At 49.4% G+C, this 23,390-nt stretch overlaps 1 protein-coding gene across 1 annotated transcript; it reads right to left on the bottom strand.

Annotated features, from left to right (window-relative positions):
- Positions 1-1,298: 1,298 nt before the first annotated feature.
- Positions 1,299-21,480, bottom strand: LOC116828516 (keratin, type II cytoskeletal cochleal-like). Its single transcript, XM_032786819.2, has 9 exons — positions 20,966-21,480; positions 19,953-20,161; positions 13,828-13,888; positions 13,524-13,619; positions 9,393-9,557; positions 9,134-9,259; positions 6,655-6,875; positions 5,301-5,335; positions 1,299-2,628 (listed from the first exon to the last, which is right to left on the bottom strand). The coding sequence occupies exons 1-9, from the start codon at positions 21,377-21,379 to the stop codon at positions 2,441-2,443; spliced, it is 1,515 nt and encodes a 504-aa protein (XP_032642710.1). The 5' UTR covers positions 21,380-21,480; the 3' UTR covers positions 1,299-2,440.
- Between the last annotated feature and the right edge of the window lie 1,910 nt (positions 21,481-23,390).

The following is a 23,390-nucleotide window of genomic DNA, read 5'->3' as shown; positions in this document are numbered from 1 at the left end:
CAGAGATGTTTGGTTTTTTTTTTTGTCTCTAATACAGTCACAACAAAAAAATGTGAATAGGGGTAATTAGCTATTTCCACGAGCCATTTAAACCTAAAGACCTGTCTTGACAGGCATAACCAGTTATTGTAATGAAATAAGAACACACCTAACCTAGTATCCTGTCTGCAACAGTGATCAGTACCAGAGCTTCAGGGGGAGTGTACAGAACAAATGTGGATAGATCCACCTCTTTCTTCTTCCCCTCCCAGCTGCTGGCAGTCGGAGGTTTAGGATTGCCCCGAGCATGGAATTACATCCCTGACCATCTTGGCTAAAAGCCATTGATGGACCTAGCCTCCATTAACTTCTTTAGCTCTTTGTTGAACCCACTTACACTTTTGGCCATCTCCTGGCAACATGTTCCACAGGTTAATTGTGAGTTGCGTGAAAAAGTATTTGTTTGCGTTAAACCTTCTGCCTATTAATTTCCCTGGGTGACTGAGTTTTTGTATTAGGGGAAAGGGCAAATAACATCCCTGTATTCACTTTTCCCACACCATTCATGGTTTTATAGTCTATCATATCCCCCCTTAAATAGGGACAGAGCATGATCTTCTATAGCTCTGGCAGAGACCTCAGAATCAAGGAAACAATTCTCGCTCCTCGGGGTTGATTTTTTAATACTTTCTAACGCTTTGGTGGAGGCGTTGTTAAGATCGATACCAGTCCTATTACTGTCTTAAGAATCTGAACCCAAAGATAGAATAAGTATAGCACTCACAGTAACCTAAAGATATCCGAGCAATTTCTAGCCGCACTCCAGCTTCTTTTATGGCAACCAGCTACCAGGGAGAGTCAAGCACAGGTCTCTGTTCTCCATTGCAATTCCCAGCCAATATTTTATTCATTCTTTCTTACACTACAGCTATGAAGCCCTCTGGGCCAAATGACATCACTCATGTTGTAGCAAAACCACAAAAGAACCTGGAAGACAAGGCATTCGTTGTACAAACTACAAAGCTGCATCAGGAACAAACGAGGAAGAGCGTGGGAAAAATCTGCATTGGAGAGCGACAGCAGCTAGACTTTTAGTGGCAGCTCCTTAGCTGGAGCAAGTAGCACAGCTCCTCTGAAGTGAATCAAGTGACATCCATTTACACCAGCTGATGAGTTGGGTGCTTGGATGAAAATGAATTCAGTTAGACTTAGGGAAATCGAGCGTCCCTCTGCTGAAGTCAACAGACCAGCACTTTGTGTGTGAGAGGAATTTGAGGCCCTCCTTGGGCCAGAATGTCAGCTGGTATAAATGTATCATCATTTACACTTAAGCAAAGGAATTGCAGAGTGTCAAACTTCACCGGTCTGATTTGACAGCACTTTGCACACATATAATGACAATACAAGATTCAAGAGTCCCTAAATATTTCTACCATAGACAAGCTCTTTGGGCTTGGTTCTCCTCTCACTTGCCTCATGTTTATTATCTATACAATTCCAGTGGTTTTAATAGAGTTACTCCTGATTTGCACCGGTGTAAGTGAGAAAAGAATGTAGTAACCATATTGCTTATATTTTGTGGTGAAACTAATTAATTGCCACCCTCTGCATGCTTTTAAACAAAGATTGTCAATGCAGTTTGTACTTATGGGCCATAGCACCATGTATTCTCTCGGAATGGTGGAAAGAAATGGAAGTTATTTATTTTTGATCCAGCGTACCAGACTGAAAAAAGAGTGGCCTGAAGAGAGGCCCAAGGCTGGGGAATGTATTGCAAAATTTAAAGTAATTTTTGGGACATTTAATTTTGGGCAATTTTATGCCCTTCAAACTCCACTGTGTGTGCGTGAATTTCTGTATTTTAAAGAGCCAAATTTAAATCTGTCTGCACTTTTTTTCTGTAGAAAGAAAGAAAGAAAGAAAATCCTTGAAATTTTAGCCAATTTCTTTTTTTAACAAAAATAGGACCATTTATGGATTCTTAACTAAGAGCTGGGGTTTTCAAAACAGCCTAGGGGGGTTAGGTTCCCAAATCCTATTCAGTGGAAGTTTAGCACCTTATTCGCTTGGGCTCATTTGAAAAATCCCAGCAGAAATTTAGAAAAACTTGATGTTCAAATGGTTTTGCCTTTGGGTGGGTGAAATTCACCTTCATGCAGAGAACCAGCCCGAGGGCTATAGCAAGACTTAAGTCACATATAGGCATTATCCTGTCCTCTGCACAGGGATGAATTTCACCCTGGACCCTGCTCTTGGTGGCGAAGCTCAATGGGGCAGAGTCAAGCCCTGGGCTATCTGTGGTGGGGTCATGCACCGTGATGTATCTTACTGGCATTTCATTCATCACTGCAGCATTTTGCAACCACTTTGGCTGTCAGGAGACAATAAAACCTTTTTCTTTCTATGCCATTTATTTATTTTCTACTCAAATTCTGGCAGTGATGGGCTTGGTTTTCAGAGCTTAGTTCCTGTCACTTCTTCTGCTGGAAGAGGTTGTTCTCAGAGAGTATGCTTTCACACCACCAGGGCTCCCGCCGGAGGAGAAGGAGAGTCCCCCGCTGCCCATTCCACTTCCCAGGCCGATTCCTCCTCCAAAGCCATACCCACCCGCGCTGCTGTATCCACCTCCGGCGCTAGAATTGACCACAGCTATGGAGCAAAAACAAAACCATCGTAAATGCCCGGGTTTGCAGAGCCACTCCGGTCAGGAAATCACAATGCAATTGCAGTTGTGCCCAGCTGGTGCAGAGAGGGTCTGATTCTCCATCGCCCTGCACCCTGTGTTGTGATTCACACCAGTTCAAAGAGACTGCCAAGTGTACAAAGGAGCCATTTTTGTGTGTGCTTTGCACTCATTTGGCACTTGTGTAAATCCCAACACAGGGTGCAGAATAATGGAGAATCAGGCCCAGAGGGTGCCATGGGAACAGGAGCATGACCTGGCCACAAGGCTCCAGTGCTGCATTAAGAGGCACTTCTGCCCATCCCCGTGTTCATGCAGATTCCCATTCACAATGGGACTCCCACAAGGAAGCAGGAGTCTGCACTAGTGTATCTCATCGCAGGATCAGGGCCCAAGGTTGGCCAGCGCATGGCAAATGGTGCATTTTGGGGGCTAACTAGAGCTGTGTGGCAACTGGATTTTTCCTTTCCACAGGAAATTCCATGCGTCCAAAAAAAATTCCATTCCAGACTAGAATGAAAACAAACACATTTGAAATTTTTGTTGAAATAATTTTTTAAAAACAACTGTTTCGGATTGATTGAAATGTTTCTTTTCCGTTTTGGCTTTTGAAAAAAATAATTAAATTGCATATTATCAAATAAAAGAAATTAAACGAAAAGCCTGGAGCACCCAAGGAATCGGCGCCTATGGGGCTGTGATTCCCAGCTCCTGGAGTCATACTCCTGCTCAGGACCTGTGAAAGGATGTTTCGTGCCCTAGGCAAAACTTCCACCTTGCCCCCCCCCCGCGCCCCCACACTGAGGCGCTCCCAGCCCCCCGCGGCAACTCCCTCCCTCTGCCCTGAGGTTCCCGCCTTGCGGCAGCTCACCCCGCCCTGCCTCCTCTCCGAGCACACCGTAGCTGCTTCACTTCTCTCTCCTCCCAGGCTTGTGGCGCCAATCAGCTTAGGCTCCTCAAGCCTAGGAGGTGGGAGAAGTTGAAGCAACCACGGTGTGCTCGGAGAGGAGGCGAGGCGGGGTGAGCTGGGACAGGGAGTTCCCTGTGTGCCGTCCCCCACCCTTACTTGCTGCAGGCGGCCCTTCCCGCGCTCCGCTGCCCCAGCTCCCTCCACCTAAATGCTAGCAGCAACCAGGGCAGACAAAGATCCGGCCGCTGTGGTCGCTGCCGAAGAAAATGGCGCCCCCTCAAATCCCAGTGCCCTAGGCGACCGCCTAGGTTGCCTAAATGGTTGCACCGGCCCTGTCCCTGCTAGTTCTCATCTGAGCTGGCACGCTACACACAGGAGTGGAGCCGCAGCAGCTCAGGTGGTGGGGTCAGGAAGGTTTCTACGTGGGGCAGCTCACCTGTGCAACTGCTGCTGTTGCCCGTGCTCCCATGGCCAGGGCCACCCAGAGGATTCAGGGGGCTGGGGCAAATCAGGGGAGCTGCGGCACTTGTACTCACCCGGCGGTGGTCCGGGTCTTTGGCGGCATTTCGGCAGCAGGAGGCCCTTCGGTTGCCCTGTGTCTTCAGCAGCACTGAAGGGCCCCCCACTGCCAAAATGCTGTCGAAGACCCGGACTAGCCAGGCCAGGGCTCACAGGGCATTTCGGAGGAGGGAGGGCCTTCAGTCATTCCACATCTTCGGCAGCACTGAAGGGCCCCCCACCGCCAAAGACACGAACCACCACTGGGCCAGGACTTGCGGGGCCCCTGCGGGGCCCGGGGGCTGGGGCAAATTGCCCCACATGCCCACCCCCTCCCCGGGCAGCCCTGCCCATGGCTGCGTTACTAATTCTGGAGAACTAACTCAGATGAGAGCTGGCCTGAGTACAGCTACTGAAGCTGGGAATCACACCCCTAGCTCATAGCGGCATCAGTAAGAATCAGGCGCTGTATGTTTGGAGGGTGTGTGAAAGGTCCATAGCGGGGTGAGGATCCTACAGCTCGCAGGCCACATCCAGCCCGTTGCTTCATTTCGTACCACCCGTGGCAAGTCTTTGCACTGTGGGCCGGAAGCCCCGGGCCTCAGCGCTGCCCAGCCCGTGGGGCTGGAGCTGTGAGTGCCAGCTCGTCAGAAGTCCGGTCGGTTCCATGCAGTGACCAGCATGTCCCTGTGGCCCCTAGGAGCACGGGCGATCAGGGAAGCTCCATGCGCTGACCCCACCCTCTGCGCCGGCTGCGCAGCTCCCAGTGGGCGGGAACCGCAGCCAATGGGAATTGCAGGAGCAGCGCCTGTGGGCATGGGCAGCACGCACAGCACAGAGGCTCCTGGCCCCTCTGCCTAGGGGCCGGACATGGCAGCTGCTTCTGGGAGCAGCGTAGAGCCAGGGCAGGCAGGGAGCCTGCCTTAGCCCCGCTGCGCTGCTGCCTGGGAGCTGCCTGAGGTAAGTGCCACCTGGCCAGAGCCTACACCCCCAACTCCCTGTCCCAGGCTGGCACCCCCTCTCACACTCTGAACCCCTACTTTCTGGCCCCTCTCTGGACCTAGGGTAAGCCCCAAGCCTCCCCCCTCCCCGGGTCTATAGGATACTATTGGGGTCATCCTCAGTCATTTTCTCTAGGGACACAATACAATAAAATAAATGGCCTGTGAACTTTGAATTGCATTTTCTCAAACCTCTCTAGAGAAGGAATTAATTGTAAAGCCAACTCACAGACGCTGACATTCCCAGCGTGGTCTCCAGCCAACCTGTTGATGGTGGAAAACAAAGGCAAGAAAGAAGAATATTGGTTAGACTTCTCATCAGAGATGGTACCCAGAGGCTTTTGGCTTTGAAGATCAGCACAATGGGAATGTATCATGATTGCAATTATAAATAATGAATATGAGACAGCTGTTTCATCAGGTACTTTGTCCATTGCTAACAACAAACATGCTCCAGCCCTTCAGGACATGTGTTGTTAATGGCACATTAGTGGCATATTCTACTCCAACAGGAGCTGATGGGAGTAGATCTAGTTGAAAATTTTCCATCAATATGTGTTATTTTTAATAGAAAACTGTTTTGTTGGGGTTTTATTTTTTGACAAAATGGACGTTTCCATGGAAAACGTCACTTTGGTCAAAACAATTTTTCAATTTTGGTTAAAAAAATGAAAAATTTCCCCATGATCAATAATCTGTTTACAATTAATTTTTTTTTTAACCAGCAAGAGAAAACAGAACATTCTTTGAGCAGGGGGTTGGAGTAGATGGCCTCCTGAGATCCTTTCCAACCCTGATATTCTATGATTCTACGATTCTAAGTTTCATTTTTAAAAATGAAACGTTTTGAAGAAAAATGCTGTCAAAACTAAAAAAAAAAAAAAAAATTCATTTTCATTGAAATTTTTCACAGGGGAAAAAAAACAGCTCTAAATGGGATTTTTGCTATGGACATCAATGGAAACGCAGCAGGGTATTTAAATCTGTTCTGGGCTTACGTGGGACTGATGTGGTGCATTCGCTTTTCCCTGCCCCTGGGGTTAACTTTTCTCCCACCTCCATGAATATTCCCATTTGACAGATGTACCTTTGCAGTAATGCCCCAGTCCAGAGAGGAGCTGAGAACTTGCCTCTCCCACTGATGATGACAGTCATTGAATGTACATCTCTCAGGATCAGGCCTGTAAGTCTTTTACCTTTATGTAGTAGTTTTAAAGCCCTGAATCCTGCTCCATTTAAGATAGAGGTAAAACTCTCGTTGACTAGAATAGAGCCCTAGCAAATAATGTCTCATGGGAAACTGAACAACATTGGACCTGATTCCTCACTGCCTGGCTCTTGTCACCATTCACCCTCACGTGCAAAGCAGGTGTGACAAGCCACCATTCTGATGTGGGAGCATCACGCATCTTCTTTGCACAGGTGTAAATAACAGTTCAAAGTGGAGGACAATGGAGAAATGGGTCCTTCTTTCTAGAAACGATTTTGCATGCTGTACACACCATGGGTCAGACCCTCTAGGGTAAATTGGCCCAGTTCTGACGAACTATTGCAATGATTTTAGGCCTGCATATTGCACCCACCTGCTCTCTTCTCCCTCCAGCAGCTTTCTGTAGGTGGCGATCTCGATATCCAGCGCCAGCTTGACGTTCATCAGCTCCTGGTACTCCCGCAGCTGACGTGCCATGTCCTGCTTGGCTTTATTCAGGGCAGCCTCCAGCTCCTCCTGTTTAGCCATGGCATCTTTGATGGCCCTCTCGCCACGTTCCTCAGCCTCAGCAATGGCTGCCTCCAGCTTGGCGCGCTACAAGTGCACAACAAGGGACTTTGTGTAGGTTTCAGCCCTTTGGTGTGATATTTCTGTTCTACTATCTATCTATGCCATCTACAGTATCCATCCATCCCTCTATGCCATCTATGGTATCCACCCTTGCATGACATAAATGGTATCCATCCATCCATGACATCCATGGTATCCATCCATCCCCCTATGCCATCTATGGTATTCATCCATGCATGACATACATGGTATCCATCCCTCCATCCATCTATGCCATCTATGGTATTCAGCCATCCATCTTTGTACTGGATGGACAGACACACAAATAGATAGACCTATCCATCTATCTATCCATCCATCTATCTGTCCATGACATCTTTGTATCAGAGACAGATATATGCAGAGAGAGATGGACTAGCTATCTATTTATCTATGTATCTAATCTAGGCATTCCAAACGCACCATGAGTTAGTTGACTTCTTCTTAGAAGCCACTCCAGCTGGAGCTGCCATTCTAGATCTGACCTTGGGTCCATTTATAGTAGTTGGGCAATGAGCAATACCTGACATTTCAGAGGACAACAAAAAACTCCCAATGCAACCTGCCTATCTACGGATGGATTGTATTTCTAGTGCCCCCTTTATTATAGGATCAACATTACATACATCTGTAGAATAGTACAAATGTTAGGTTGGAAAGACTTGCTCTTAAGCTCTCATTCATTATTCAAAAGCAGCTTTACTGGATCACACTATTTGCTTGTGAATGCGTGTTCCAGCCACCCTGCCCTGAAACCAAATAAACACGCACTGAGTGATTCACTATAGCTTCTCTCCCCGCTGTGTGTGCACTCTGGTTATTCACTGCAAATATCCACGCCTTGCAGGCAATGAACAATCAGCTTTGCAGGCATTTTCAGCATCCCTTTGATGAACTGATTAAAGTGGCAGGATGAAGTGAAGAAAAACCCCAGCCCGGCTGAATGTCTGGATCCTGTGCACACCTGGCTCTTCCCTGATACAGAAAGGGAGTGGAGAACTTAGGTGGATGGATCATAGAAGTCAGAGATAGCAAAGAATTGGAGTGTCATATCCCTCTCGGTAACTCATGCAGGATTTCTCCCTACTGCACTGAAATTAAATATCCAGGCTGGCCCGTGACAGCTCACTTGGGCTCGTGGGTCTCAGGCTGTGGGGCTATAAAACTGCATTGTAGGCCTTGGGGTAGAGTGATCATATGTCCCGTTTTGGCTGGCAAAGATGAGCATTTATCAAAAAAGCGGGGTATGGAGGACCATGCGGGGGGCGAGTGAGGCCGGGGGCAGACAGGGCTTAAGCAAACAGCTCTGCCAGCCCCAGCCTCGCGTGGGGGGCAGGCAGACCTCAGGAGAACAGCAATGCCAGCGCTGCGTGGGGGGGCTCGGGCAAGAGGCTCAGGACAGCCCTGTGCGGGGGCAGGGGTGGCTTGGCCCAGCAGCTTGGGCCAACCCCATGCATTGGGAGAGGGGGAAAGGTCTCAGGTTACCCCCACATGGTATCCCATTTGGATTGGAGCCTGGGCTCTGGGATCCTCTCCCATCGCGGGATCCACCTTGAATGGTCCCTTAGAGCATGTACTAACTACCTATGCTAAACAATGTGTTCCACCTTGAATTTAATTGCGACGCTTGAAGTCCTTTTCCCAGACCCAAAGAAGGGTTCTGTGTAGTTTCTCTCACTAACAGAAGTTGGTCCAGTATCTCTCTATTAAGTGTCTCCCAGCGTCCCCCATGGTCTCCCTATTAACCTGGGTGTCAACCGCAGCTGCTGCAGTGCTTCATGGGAATTGTAGTCCCATGTTTCTCATGGCCTTATTCTTTTTTATGGGCCTGGCTCTCCAGTCAGACTCCATCCTTCATGATGCACTGCAGTGCCTTGCTGTGGCTGAGCCATCATGACACAGAGCCAGGAATAGAAACCACATCTCCAGACTCTAACAATAGTGCTTTATGCACTCGTCCATGACTGCAATGGAAGTACTCCCAGAGTGAAGCACTGGCCAGTAGAAGTCATGGTGGCAGTACTGGGACCACTATATCAAGGGACACCAATTTCTGGAGATTGCTGTTGCCTTCCCTAGCAAGAGCTTCATCTTCTGACATTATAACTGCAGCTTTCCCCAAGTGCTTTTAATAGGCACTGACCTTAAGGCCTCGAACCGTATTTATGAACCTTATTTCTATTAAACTCATGACTCAACACTCTCTGGAAGAAGCAGCAGGAAAACCAGGCCCAACTCCTCACCTGGCTTTTCACGTTGTCAATTTCAGCCTGCAGTCTATGGATCATGCGGTTAATCTCCGTGATCTCAGTCTTGGTGTTGCGCAGTTCATCGCCGTGTTTCCCCGCGGTGGCCTGCAGCGTCTCGAACTGCAACACACAACAATAGCTCCATAAAGTTCAGTTATCACGATAGCTCTCAATGGCCCTTCATAGACTAGCCTCTCCAGACACATATTAAATAGCAGAAACTCCTAGTTCCCCTATTTCCATCTTCGCTCACCTTGGTTTGGTACCAGGACTCAGCTTCCATTCGGCTCTTCTTGGCCATTTCCTCGTACTGTGCTTTGACCTCAGCGATGATGCTGTCCATGTCCAGGTTTCGGTTGTTGTCCATGGTGAGGACCACAGAGGTGTCAGAGACCTGTGCCTGCAGCTCACGAAGTTCCTGCAAATTACATTAAAAAAATTATAATCTCCATTGGCTAATTTTCTAGCTCAGCTGAGTTTAGAGGTTGCCAACTTTCTATCTGCAGAAAATGGAACACCCTTGCCCCGCCCCTACCCTGCCCCTTTCCCCAGGCCACGCCCCTGTTCATGCCATCTCCCTCCCTCCCTTGCGTGCTATCCCCCCCCACACACTCTTTTTCATCGGGTTAGGGTACGGGGTTAGGATGCAGGAAGGAGTGGTGGTGAGGGCTACGGGTATAGGCTCTGGGGTGGGGCTGGAGATGAGAGGTTTGGGGTGCAGGAGAGGGCTCTAAGATGAGGCAGGGGGTTGGGGGATGGGATGGGATATGAGATCTAGGCTGGGGGTGCAGGCTTTGGGGTGGGGCCATAAATGAGGAGTTCAGGGTGCAGGAGAGAGATCTGGGCTGGGATGGGGGCTGGGGTGTGTGTTCAGGGGTGAGAGTTCCAGCTGGGGGTTCAGGCTCTGGGGTGGGGCTGGGGTTTGAGGTGCAAGAGGGGGCTCTGGGCTGGGGTAGAGGGGTGGGGTGCAGGAGGGGGTGCAGGCTGTGAGTGGAGCTTACCTCAGGCGGCTCCTGGGAAGCTGCCGGCATCTCTCTCCGGCTCCTAAGCAGAGGCACAACCATATGGCTCTCCGCAGTGCCCGCACCTGCAGGCACCATCCCCCTCAGCTCTCATTGTCCATGATTCCTGTCCAATGGAAGCAGCGGAGCTCGTGCTGGGAGCAGGGGGAGCGCATAGAGCATCCGTGGCCGTCCCTCTGCCTAGGAGCCAGAGGGAGATACCGGCAGCTTCCCGGAAGTTGCATGGAGCTGGGTAGGGAGCCTGCCTGTGGCACCGACCGGACTTTTAATGGCATGGTCAGCGGTGCTGACCGGAGCCACCAGGGTCCCTGGGTTCCAAAACCAGGCACCTGACAACCCTAGCTGAGCTGCCTGATCTCTCCCTCCTGTTCTAAGGTATTACTTTTAGAAACAGTTAAGACCAGAAAAGGGAAGGACAAGAAGGGAGATAAGAGGAAAGTTGTCAAATAAATCATTAACCAGGAAGAAATCCAACTAAGTGTCACAACACAGTAGCTGCCAAAACAGATGCTGCAAAGTAGAAAAAAAAAAAGCAGAGATGGAGCTGACACCTGTATCCAAACTCTATGGGGGTCTCTGTAGAGAAAGGATCCCAGCTGTGATGTGAAGGGCCAGATCCCAATGTATTCAAAGTTTGGATCAGGCCCAACTTTACCACAAAGTTAAGGCTAGAGTCTACCATAGAAGGTGGGAAGGGATTTCTGGAGATCATCTAGTCCAAGCCCCTGTTCAAAGGAGGACTAGTTGCTGCACAGATTTTTTCCCCCAGATTCCTAAGAGGCTCCCTTAAGGATTGAGCTCACAAGCCTGGGTTTAGCAGGCCAATGCTCAAACCACTGAGCTCTCCTTCCTCCCAAATTAGCCCACCCTGTAAAGTGACTATCTCTACTGGGTGCCATCTGAGCAAGCCAAGTTTAAAGAGGGCAGGGAGGGATACATTAGACAGGGCTCCCCCTACTCTCCCTAGTAAAGGCAGGCACAGCTCCTGCAAGGGGGTGATCACCTCACACAGGATTGAAAGGGGTTAAGGTGGCCAGGCAGGACAATTAACTCCAGAGGCTGCATCTAGAGGAAGAGCCAGGAGCAGGTAACTAATTGGAAGCAGGTTCAGCTGTGCAGGAACAGGTGGGGCCTGTATAAAGTCAGGTAACTGATAACAGTTGGGGGCTGCTGGGAAAGGCTGCAGGAAGGCAGGCAGCAGTTGCTCCCTGGGAAATGGGAGAAGGTTTAGATCTGGTACACTCAGAGGGGGAAGGGGAACTAGGTGTGGTAGGAAGGAGCAGTGTGGACTGAGAGAGGAAAGCCCAGAACTGCTGAGCTGAGGGTCCCTGGATTGGGACCTGGAGTTGAGGGCAGGCCTGGGTTCCCCTGCCAGCCAGTGAGGGAGTGAATGGGAAGACTGCCTGCAACTGCTGGAGATGAAAGACTGGAAGCGGGGAAATGCTGAGTGATCCAGCCAGAAGGAAGAGGATGCTGCGGTTCCTGGAGTGAGAGTGTGGCTGCAGTCCAGAGGGAGAAGCGGAGCAATGGCATGGAAACCACAGGAGGAGTCAATCTCAAGAGCTAATCCCCAGAGTGACCAGGAGGAGGCACCAGACCACAGGGGAGTGGTGCAGACTGTGGCAATTTGGTGGCGAACGCAGGCACATGGTTGCTTCTGATACAAGGGGAGGTTGAGAGACTGTGGTGGACGATGAAAGACTGTACAAGGTGGTTATCCTGATGCAAGGTGAGCAGGACAGACTAGTGTAGAGACAGCTGAGGCAAACGGCAACGGAGCCGCAGTGTGCGGAAGCTTTGTTTGCAGAGGGCATTTAGATCCTCCCAGGCTGGACTCCAGAATCCCTGCCCCTGCAAAAGTGGGGGGGGGGGGTGACAAACAGCAGGGATGGATCCAGGCCCTGCTGCAGCAGGTACTGGAGAAGCAGCAGAGACAGTGGGAGACACGTTGGTATATGCAGAATTATCTGGTGCGGTTATAAGCTCCTGCAGGAAGAAATTAGTAGAGGCTGCAGGGAACGAGATAGGAAGGAAGGTATCGGGCCAGCAGGCCAGAGGCCTGGGCACAGGAGTGTTACGCCTGTGAGCGAGGAGGACACCAGAAAAGGGGGTGCCCCTAGTAGGGTGGGAGAGAGAAGAGAGCACCAAAGAATGTGTCCTGTGGGGAGAACAGGAAAAGGAGGGGCATGTTTTGCCTGTGGTCAGCAGGGGCACCTCTGGAGGAGATGCCCATATATGAGCTGTGAGGTGAAGGCTAGCCCAAGGGAGGGGGCTGGGCGATAGAAGGCCAAAAGGAAGCCATGCTGACAAGGCAAAGCAAACCCTTTGCTTTGGGTGCCATGAGGTTGGCCATATGAAAATGCATTGCCCATTTAAGATAGGGTGTGGTAGCAAAGGGGAAGGTATGGGTCCCAGCGAGGCAGGAAGAAAGGGGTTACAAGAGAGAACAATTGGGACAGACAGGGCACAGGTGAACATAAGAACGACCACAGAAGGGCAGCAGACTACGGTGGGGCCTCAGACCCTGACGGAAAGGGTATTGGAGGCTTTCCAATGGGAACTGGAGGGAGGCCCAAGGTGGAGACTTTGGGCATCATGACCAGTACTCAGTTAATTCTTTAGCCACAAGAAAGTCAATATTAATTTTTTTTTTAGCTTGCCCCACTTGCATCTTCTGCAGTAAACTGCCCATGTGTATAGGACCTGATTCTCCTCCTTACAACAGTATAACTCTATCTTCCAGGAAGCTATTCCTGATTCTCACTTAGAATCATAGAACTTGAAGAGACCTCAAGACGTCATCTAGTCCAGTCCCCTGCACTCAAGGCAGGACAAAGTGTTATCTAGACCATCCCTGACAGGTGTTTGTCCAACCTGCTCTTAAAAATCCCCAATGATGGAGATTCCACAACCTCCCTAGGCAATTTACTCCAGTGCTTAACCACCCTAACAGGAAGCTTTTCCTAATGTCCAACCTAAATCGCCCTTGCTGCAATTTAAGCCCTTTGCTTTTTGTCCTATCATCAGAGGTTAAGAAGAAGAATTTTTCTTACTCCTCCTTGTAACAGCCTTTTATATACTTAACTGAGAGAAAAGTCAGGATCTATCCATCCATAATATTTATATACCATAGGATTAATCACCAAGCATCATCTTGGAAAAAGCAGTCACTGATGGAATTACACAGCATCAGTCTGTCTATTTATGATTAGGGTGACCAGATGTCCCAATTTTATAGGGACAGTCACAATTTTGGGGTCTTATTCATATATAGGCTCCTATTACCCCCTCATTCCTTGTCCCGATTTTTCATACTTGCTGTCTGGTCACCCTAATTTATGATAGAGGGAAAAGTCACTTACTGCTTCGTAGAGAGTCCTCAGGAAGTTGATCTCATCAGTCAAGGCATCTACCTTGGCTTCCAGTTCCACCTTGTTCATGTAGGAGGCATCGACATCCTGAAGAATAGTCATAGATACAGTGAGACCAAGTTTGGCTTCAGTGGGAGTCAGGGGTGCTCATTGTCTGTGAAAATCAGGACGTTTATTCAGGTTCCCAGATAAGAATTCGGGTGTTGCCTACATCTGGGGCTAGTCTACACTAGAAATTGCTTTGCCCTGGTGAAAATCAGCTTCTGCAATTTCATTCAAGGATCATGCCACTCACCTTTTTCAGAATGACAAACTCATTCTCTGCTGCCGTGCGCTTGTTGATTTCATCTTCATACCTGTTGGGAGGAAAGGAAGTGACGCTGGTTAGAGCTAAAGCTGGTCAGGAATTTTTAGACAAAACGTCTTCTCGTCATAAAACGCCCATTTGCGGAAACTGAAAGTGTTGGGTTGGATAAAACTCCCGATTTGAGAAATGGTTTTTCTTTTTTAATTTTGAAATTGTAGAAACGGGCCTGTTTAACGTTTTAGAAATAAAGCCTCAGTGTTCTGTTCCAAATGACGTTTTTGTTTTCAAATTTTGCTTCATTTTATGTACCTTAAAAATAGCCTTAAAAATGTTAAAACATTGAAATTGAAGCACAACATTTCAGTTGGGCCCAATCTGATTTTTTTTCCGGATGATCATTATACATGCATGTCAGGGATTTTGACTTTTTGTTCTGATGTGGGATGAGGAAAAAAGTCAAATCTCAAACTCTCATGGAAAGGGAAAACAATTTGCCACACACCTTTAGTTAGTGCCCAGCCAAAAATTCACAGTGAATAACTTAGTTGATCAGTTTAGCCTCTTACTCCATTTGAGTATCAGCTCCAACCAGTGTATGATTTCCCACCATGTTTGTCATTTGAAAGTGTTTGCTGCAGGGTCTGCGGAGCGCCTTTTAAAGTGTGTGGGGGTGGGGGGGGGTGCGCGGCACATAAATTTGTCCTCTCCCTCATCTGACCTTCCTCTTCCCTTCTTAGGGCTCCCCCCCAGCCATAAGTAACCCCTACACCAGAAGTGGGCAAACTACAGCCCGTGGGCTACATCCAGCCTGTGGGACCATCCTGCCCGGCCCCTGAGCTCCTGTCCCGGGAGGCTACCCTCGGTCCCTCCCCTCCTGTTCCTCCACACTCGCTCCACTGCCGGTCCAATGCTCTGGGCTGTGAGCTCCTGGGGCAGCACAGCTGCAGAGCCTGGCCTGACCTGGTGCTCTGTGCTGCGCGGTGGTGGTGGCGTGGCCCAGCGCCAGCGGGGCAGTGTGGCTGTAGCACCGCCAGCCACTGGTGCAGCATGGTAAAGGAGCAGGGAGCTGGGGGGGTTGGATAGAGGGCAGGGGAGTTCAGGGTGGTGGTCAGGGGGCAGGGGTGTGGATAGGGATCAGGGTGGTCCGGGGGGGAACAGGGGGTTGAATGGGGGCAGGGAAGGCAGTCACGAAGGAGGGGCGGTTGGATGGAGTGGCGGGGGGCAGTCAGGGGCAGGAGTTAAGAGGGAAGTCAGGGGACAGGGAGAAGGGGTGGTTGGATGGGGCAGGGGTCTCGGGGGGGCTGTCAGGAATGAGAGGAGGGGTTGGATGGGGTGGCAGGAGTCCAGAGAGACTGTCAGGAAACGGGGTGGGAGGGGTTAGTTGGGGAGTGGGTTGGATGGGGCAGGGCCCCTGAGAGGCTGTCAGGAAACGGGGGAGGGTTGGATGGGGCAGGAGTCCGGTGGGGGGCAGATAGGAGGTAGGGCCTGGGCCATGACCCCCCTCCCCTAACCTACCTGCCATACAATTTATGAAACCCGATGTGGCCCTCAGGCCAAAAAGTTTGCCCGTCCCTGTCCTACACTCACACCCTCCAAATTTAAGCAAATAATCCTTAGCCCTAGATCCTCAGCTGGTGTAAACCAGTGATGGTACTACTCCTATTTACACCAGCTGAGGGTCTGACCCTTGGTCTGCCCAAAGAGCTCATTCCAAGTGTCTAATATTTGAAATTCATGCTGTGTTATTTGTCTTTGATCGGACACCCAAGTCACATGCTATTGTTTCGGTTGCCTGTTTGGATGAGCGGTAGCTCTTGAAATCACTGTTCTGGTGCAAATAGTCACAAGTGCCTCCCCAGGAAAGCTGCCAAAAGCAAATACTGGTGCAAAAGGGGTGTGAACCATTACAGCAAATTCATCCAAACGTGGCTGGCAGTATTTTCTCCTCCTCGTTATGTACATCTTTATACCAGGATTACAAAGCATTTTCCCGGCATTGATTAAGCCTCAATATCCCAGTAGAAGGTCGGCAAGTGTAATTAGTCCCCTTTCGCAAATGGGGAAACTGAGTCACAGAGAGGCTACAGCTCAAATTTTTCCAGTGCTTTCTAATTTAAGCTACATCCATTTCTGGTTATCCGGTTTTCTGACTAGTTGATTGTACTACAGAAGGATCTAGGAGCCCTGATGACAGCCCAGGACCCCATTATGCAAGGCACTGTACAATCACAGAGCAAAAAGACCCATCTTTAGATGCAATGGGCTGGATCCCCTGCATAGCGCCACAGTCTTAACTGGAGCCATGCTAATTTACACCCCTCACAAAGCCTGATTTTTTAAGAATGCTGAACATTCATAATTCCAGCTGAAATTAACAGGCACTACTGGAGCCCAGCTGCACCTCTGAAATGCCCAAGTGAATCCACAGCAGAGTGGAAAATGCAACCTGGAATACCTGAAACCCAGCACAACAGCCCCTGAAATCCCCAGCAGAGCTACTCCGTAGTTTTTATTCTAGCTGAGCAGAGCCAAGGAGCTGTCTGTGAGATACTATTGTTGGGATCATAATAGCGGCTCTGTTTGCTAACACTGCTGCTACGTAACCTGTTGCTTTCCAAAGTGCTTTGAGGAACCTTAAGTTTAACAGGCACCCTGGAAGCTGCAGTTCTGGTCTCTGTTGCCTGCAGCAGAACGCTGCATTGCAAATACAGAGCCAGGTCTTCAGCTCGTAAAACTCAACGTGATTCCTTTGAAATCAATGGAGCTGCACCAATTGATATGAGCTCAGAATCCGGCACTCTTGAGTGTATTGCATAACCTGACATTTTCACTGGCATGCTGTGCACACGGAACCTGTAGTATGGCGAGAAGGGGGATGAAATAAGTGAACAGATGTCAAAGGAGTTACCTGCCTCATCCCAACTAAGGGTATGTCTTCGGGTCACATAGGTTTGAGCCCAGGCCCCTTCCGTCCACATACAAATCATTCTGACTTGGGTCAGCAAGCATCCCAGTCCCATAACCCTGCTTGGCCAGTGGGTCAGAGGCTCAGCAGATGGGTCCAAGCCCTGTCATTTTGCAGTGTGGACGCAGCTCAAGCCACAGACCCGAGTCAGAAGGACTGCGTCGGACGCTATGAGCACAGCTGGGAGACCTGGGTCTAGCATTGTAAGCCCAGGTTTACAAGGCAGTGTGGCTGGTGAAGCACAGGCGTGGAAACACGACGTCCACAAGCCCGGGTCCCACTGTTCTCAGTGGTACCAGATGACAGAACAAGGAGCAATGGTCTCAAGTTGCAGTGGGGGAGGTCTAGGTTAGATATTAGGAAAAAGTTTTCACTAGGAGGACGGTGAAGCACTGGAATGGGTTCCCTAGGGAGATGGTGGAATCTCCATCCTTAGAGGTTTTTAAGGCCCAGCTTGACAAAGCCCTGGCTGGGATGATTTAGTTGGTGTTGGTCCTGCTTTGAGCAGGGGGTTGGACTAAGACCTCCTGAGGTCCCTTCCATTCTATTCTATGACCTGGGTTTACACTGCAGCGTAGGCATGCTCATTATCGGTATCAATCAGGTACCGAATCCAGTATGACTGGAGCCTGATTGGACGTATAGTGGTGTAAATCAAGAGCAACTCCACTGATGTTACTGGTGTAAACCTGGTGTGAGTGAGAGAAGAATCACAACCACCTTGATTAGTGTCATGCTTCAAAATTATTAGGGCCTGATTCTTATTTACACTGCTCTGCCTTTGTAAAGGGGCCTTGCAGTGCGTGTTAATTACAGACACATTCAATGTAAGGCCCCTTCATGCTGCCAGAGAAGTGAAGGCCCCTGTGCTTGATTCTCCACTGCCTCTGCACTTGGGCAGGCAGGGGCGCTGGCAGCCTATTTGGCGCTCTAGGCGGCGGAAGGTCCCGCCCCCAAAATGGCACCCCCAACAGAAGCGGTGGAAGGTCCCACACCCAAAATACTGACGACGACCACGGTGGCCGAACATCCAGCTGCCACGGTCGCTGCCCCCCCAAATGTCAGCGCCCTAGACAACTGCGTAGGTCACCTAATGAGTTGTGCCGGCCCTGTGGGCAGGGATTTGAAGCTACATTTATGCCAGCTGAGGATCTGGGCTGACAAAAGGAAAGCTCTTTGAATCCTCTTTGCACAGGTGGAAAGCACTGCTCCACAGGTGATGAGTATCAGCGGGGTAGCCGCGTTAGTGGATCTGTAAAAAGCGACAGCGTCCCGTGGCACCTTATAGACTAACAGACATATTGGAGCATAAGCATGCGTCTGACGAAGTGGGTCTTCACCCACAAAAGCTCATGCTCCAATACATCTGTTAGTCTAAAAGGTGCCAGAGGGGTCTTTGTTGCTCCATAGGAGAGACATTAATAAATCCAGCCATGGGGAACATCCCATAGCCAGGAGATAATGCATCCCCCTATAGTCTTTGTTTTGTTTCATCTACATGCCTTTCAGCGGCACCTGTGCAGGGATTATCAGTTATTGACTTTTCTCCTGACACTCCCTGGGGTTTAGCTGCACTGTTTACAGTTCCTGCTGGCTCCAGTTTGTCAACTTTTCTTTTCTTTTTTTTTTTTTAACATCCCCTCCTCAGATGGGCGCGGCCTGTGGTGAAAGGAGCGAGGAGCGGTTTGAGTTGGACTTTCCCAAGGGATTTGGTTAAGATCAAGACGCCCCTTGTTAGATCGCAAGTCATTTCCCCCCATCGTTTTCCTGGGATTATGTCAACGACGGGTATGTAATGTTATGAATCAGAGGGACCTACACTAGAGGTAGTGTTGCGTCCTGGATAGTGCTCTGAACTGGGATTTGGGGTATGTCTACACTACCCACATTACAGCGCGGCCGCAGCAGCGTTGTGATGTGGGCAGTGTAGACACGTTTTATCGCTGGGGGAGAGCTCTCCCAGCGATTAAAAAAACCCACCCAGAACGAGTGGTAGTAGCTTTATCTATATTCTTTATACTGGCACTTTTCAGCACTAAAACTTTTGTTGCTCAGGGGTGGGGGTTTCACACCCCTGAACGACAAAAGTTTTAGCACTGAAAGTGGCAGTGTAGGCACAGTCTTGGGAGACCTGTCTCTGCCACTGGCCTGCTGGGTGACCTTAAGCAAGTCATTTCACTGCCCCATGCCTCAGTTTCCCCATCTGTAAAAGGGGAGTAATGGTACTGACCTCCTTTGTAAAGTATATTCAGATCTACTGATGAAAAGTGCTTTATAAGAGCTAGGTATTATTATCTTTAATGGCTGTGATATATGTAATTTAGCCTTTTATATGATGATGTTGTGACATTACCAAAACAGAACATTGTGATGTTTCCAGGAAGAACTAGTGCCACTCCACACAAAAAAAATTAAAAATTCCACTTGTTTGTTACAATTCGGAACAAAAACACATTCTGAAATGTCTGCATTTCCCTCCGGGAGTGGAAATTCTGTTTCCTGACCAGCTTTAGTACAAAGTCTGTTTGCAAACAAAGCTTTCTCCCTGGCTACAATCAATCTGTCTTTCCTTCTGGAGAGAGATTCCAGTCCCTCTTCCAATACTGCAACTGGAACTCAGCCAAAGGTCAGCCACTGGCTACAGGGCTGGAAATCTCTTCTGAATGAGCCATCAAAACTGCCTTGGCACATGCAAATCATGTCCCTTCGAAGATTAGATAGATTCCACAAAACTCTGTTGTTGGAAGCACATGTGTACAAATGTGACACCGACAGACCCTGGTCGTTGGTGGGCGGGATCGAACCTGGGACCTCACTGCATGAGCCAAAAGCCATCTGGCCCTTAGCTAAGGCTGTAGCATGTGCGTGTACATACATACACACACACACACACACTCTCTCTGTCTGTCTGTCTCTCTCTCTACCTCAGTGCCACTAGATGGGACAGAACTCTACACCAGAGGTGTGAGGAATACACAAGCAACAGAAAGCAATTACTGTGCCAGCATGTAAGCTATTTTCTGCAATGGGTCATAGTCCCCTCCCTCAGAAAGGATCCCCCCATTGAAAAGCCTGAGCCACCTTTGCAAGGATGCCTGACAGCTCTCCCGGGCTACGCATACCGTTAGCCAACTAGATGATACATTACTTGTTCCTGAAATCCTCCACAAGATCCTGCATGTTCTTCAGCTCGCCCTCCAGGCGGCCTTTGTCATTCAGCCACCCGTCTAGCTGCTTACGCAGGTTGTTGATGTAGGCCTCGAACATGGGAGCGATGTTGCTGCGGGTGGTCTTCTGGTCCTGCAGAAGGCTCCATTTGGTCTCCAGCACTTTGTTTTGCTGCTCCAGGAAGCGGACCTGCAAGCCGGGGGGGGGGATCCAGACCTTGTTAGCAAGTCAGCTATAACGGCACAAAGCTGGGAGAACAGCCTGTGGCTTCAAGGACTTACGTGGTGTGTGAGGTGTGCGGGAGGGGAAAGGGATTGGAGCTATGCAGGGAGAGGTTTTGAGATTCTGAAACGAGATAACACCCCAGTTTTCCTACGACTGGTTCACTATGCAAATGCAGCTTTTTATCGTTAGAGAGGGGCAGATTTTGCTTTCCCTGGAAATCTGCCTAATGACTTCGAGGGCAACTGGATCGTAGAGCTTAACACCCGTCACTCTTTGAGGGGATTTAAAAAAAACCCAGCCTGGCTTCCGATCCAAATTTTGCAAATGGGTCAGTTGCCCAAACAGCAGAGCTAAATGGGTGTCAATTAACTTCAATAGAGCCACAGCGATTTACCGCAAGCCTTGAGAACAGGTCAGCTCAAAGCCCCAGATCCAAGCACCACCTTGAGTTTGGTGGTGTTGGATAAGCACCCAGATCTGACCTTGTGGGGCTTCTGAAATCCCTGGGATCTTTGCAGCATAGCCTAGGTTCCCTGAATGGCACCAGCTTAAAAAACAGGGAGCAAGCGCCAAGGCCTTAACTGAAGCAAAAATTGTTGTGGAAGTCAACATGAGTAAGAATTTAATAAAAGCTACAGGATAATTTACTGTCCATCTTTAGAACTGTGGCGCCTGATCCAAATTCCACTGAAGTCCAGGGAAAGTCTCCTGCTGGTTTCACTGGGGTTTGGATCATCTCATGAGTTGCCACCTGTTCCTCTATCTCACCTTGTCGATGAAGGAGGCGAACTTGTTGTTGAGGGTCTTGATCTGCTCCTTCTCCTCTTTACGGACCGTCTGGAGGGTGGGGTCGATCTGCACGTTGAGGGGCACCAGGAGGTTCGGGTTGATGGTCACCTCTTGGATGCCGGCAGGTGCGAACCCACCACCAGCTCCTGCGCCGTACCCAGAGCCGAGGCCATATCCAGAGTGGACGCTGTAGGAGCTGCCTCCACCACCCAGCGAAATCCTCTTGTTGGCAGAGCCTAGGTTATAGAGACTGGAGCTGCCAAAGCCACCTGCCCTTCCCAAGCCGGGACCCCCGCCCAAGCCACGGGTTGAGGAGACAGTGCTGACTCGGGCCTGTCTAAAGCCCCCTGTAGGGGCAGTAGAGTAGGAGCTGAAACGTACAGACCTCGACATGGTTACTGGGCTGGGTTCTGTCCTTCCCTTCCCAAGAAAGCTCAGGCAGGCTACAGTGGAGATCAGGAGAGAGCAAATGCGTCCCTCTGAGCCTTCCTCTCCTTTTATCTGTTAGGAGAGCGGGGCTTGGTTAGAGGGCAGAGAAAGGATCGTTTTACGGTGGGCTGGGTGTGTCTGGCAGCTGGCCTGGCTCATTCAACCTGCTGAAGGCGGAGCATTGGGGGAATGCTCCCATGAAATAGTATCACTCTTCTCACAGATGTTAGCAGAGGGTTCTTTTACTCCCGAACCTTCCTTTGTTTCCTTGCCGCCTAGAGAGAACTTTTATAGCCTCAAGACATTGGGATTCATTTATATATTTCCTCTAGGTTCACACAAGCAGAAATAAAAGGCAGCCATCTCTTAGCAGTAATTTCAAACACAGGGGGGGCCTGATTTTCATTTACACTAAGCCCCTTTTCATTGCTCTGGCTCTGCACAGGAGCCTTAAAAAGGAACAAAGGCACGTGACGTTGCCAGGGCAGCTCCCCATTACACAGCCAGACTGGGGGGGAAAGGGGCCTTTGGCGAATCAGGCCCAGACAAACTGATGTAAATCAAGAAATCTACAGCAACTGCCTTACCCACCCGCCCCACAAACAAAACCTCAGGGTTATGAACACCTTGATAATGGAGATTGTTCAGAACTCTGAAATCTTCAGAACTCTGAGTAAAACTTTTGGGTTGTTCTTTCAAAAGTTTACAACTGAACATTGGCTGAATGCAGCATTGAGACTTTACTCTACAGAAGAAAAACGCCGTGTTCCCTTGATTTTTACTAGCTTACATTGAACACGGCACTGCCCTGTATTTGGGCTTGTTTTTGTTTGCTTTTCTCTGCTGCTGCCTGACTGCGTACATCTGGTTCCCAGCGGTGGACTGATCCGTTCATAACTCTGAGGTTCTGCTGTATAGGGCGGATCCCAGTTCAGCTTCACAGTGCAAGAGGAATAAGGAAAGGCACTCAGACAGTGCTCCTTTGAGAGCAGCTGCAGCCTATGTTATAGAGGAGAGACGCAGTGCTGTGGCCTGGCATCTTTCCGTTTCTTCTGCCTTGTTTCCCTTCTTGATCTAAAATAAAAGCCAATTGAGACCGAAGGTGCATGTTTTGCACTATGGGCAAGGAAATGTGCCGCTGTATTGCTCCAGGGTCAAAACGAGCAGGGTCAGCTCCTGGGGTGATGCATCTGACTCCCTCAGGCACAAAGGACAAATATTTTTGAAAGCCTCTCTCACTTCTGAATGTCTGCAACGAGAAGGGGTATGTCCCTGCTAGGCTCTTTAAGCCCTACCCTGGTATTTGAAAATCATGCGTGGATATTTAACCCCGTGTGCTCTTCTGCAGGGCAGAACGGGGTCGGGGCAGGGAATGATGGTACAATGTTCTGGCTAAATCACTTTCAAAATATTTGCCCACACCTATGTGGGCAAAGTGGGAGGCAGCTGGAGTGGATCGCAGCTGTTCCAAGCAGGATCCTCTTGTTAACCATGTAGGAGAAATTGCCATGAGCTTTAGTGACTGACAGACACACACACTGGGTCTGCTGCTTCCTTTCCTAGGACCAGTGCTTAGGTTGGATTCAGTTAATGCATGCTAGCAAAGGCCAGCCCCAGCACAACCTTTTTGCCAAGGGTAGAACCGAATTAACACCTGGCCCCTTGGTTTTTAGCTGATTGAGCTTGAGCGTTGGCTCCATTGTATTGTCATTTATACCAGTGCAAAATGGGGAGAAAATGCAGCCAAGTATATCTGGGTGTGTTTCACGTTCAGTTTGCACAGAGGGAAAAGGACAACGTAAGGTGCAAGGTGGGAGGGAATCAGACCCGTTGAACGGTAACCCTTGATCTCAGTTAAATTGGTATAAATCCAGACTTACTCTCATGAAGCCAATGGCCTGGCCTGATTGAGATGTTACTTATACCAGTTCTAACATAGGATAACTCTATTGCACTGGACTTAGTCCTGATTTAC

Source organism: Chelonoidis abingdonii, chromosome 26 (assembly GCF_003597395.2).
Source record: "Chelonoidis abingdonii isolate Lonesome George chromosome 26, CheloAbing_2.0, whole genome shotgun sequence".
Taxonomy (NCBI): domain Eukaryota; kingdom Metazoa; phylum Chordata; order Testudines; family Testudinidae; genus Chelonoidis; species Chelonoidis abingdonii.
The sequence above is the reverse complement of the archived record's forward strand: the minus strand, read 5'-3'. Positions and strand labels throughout refer to the sequence as shown.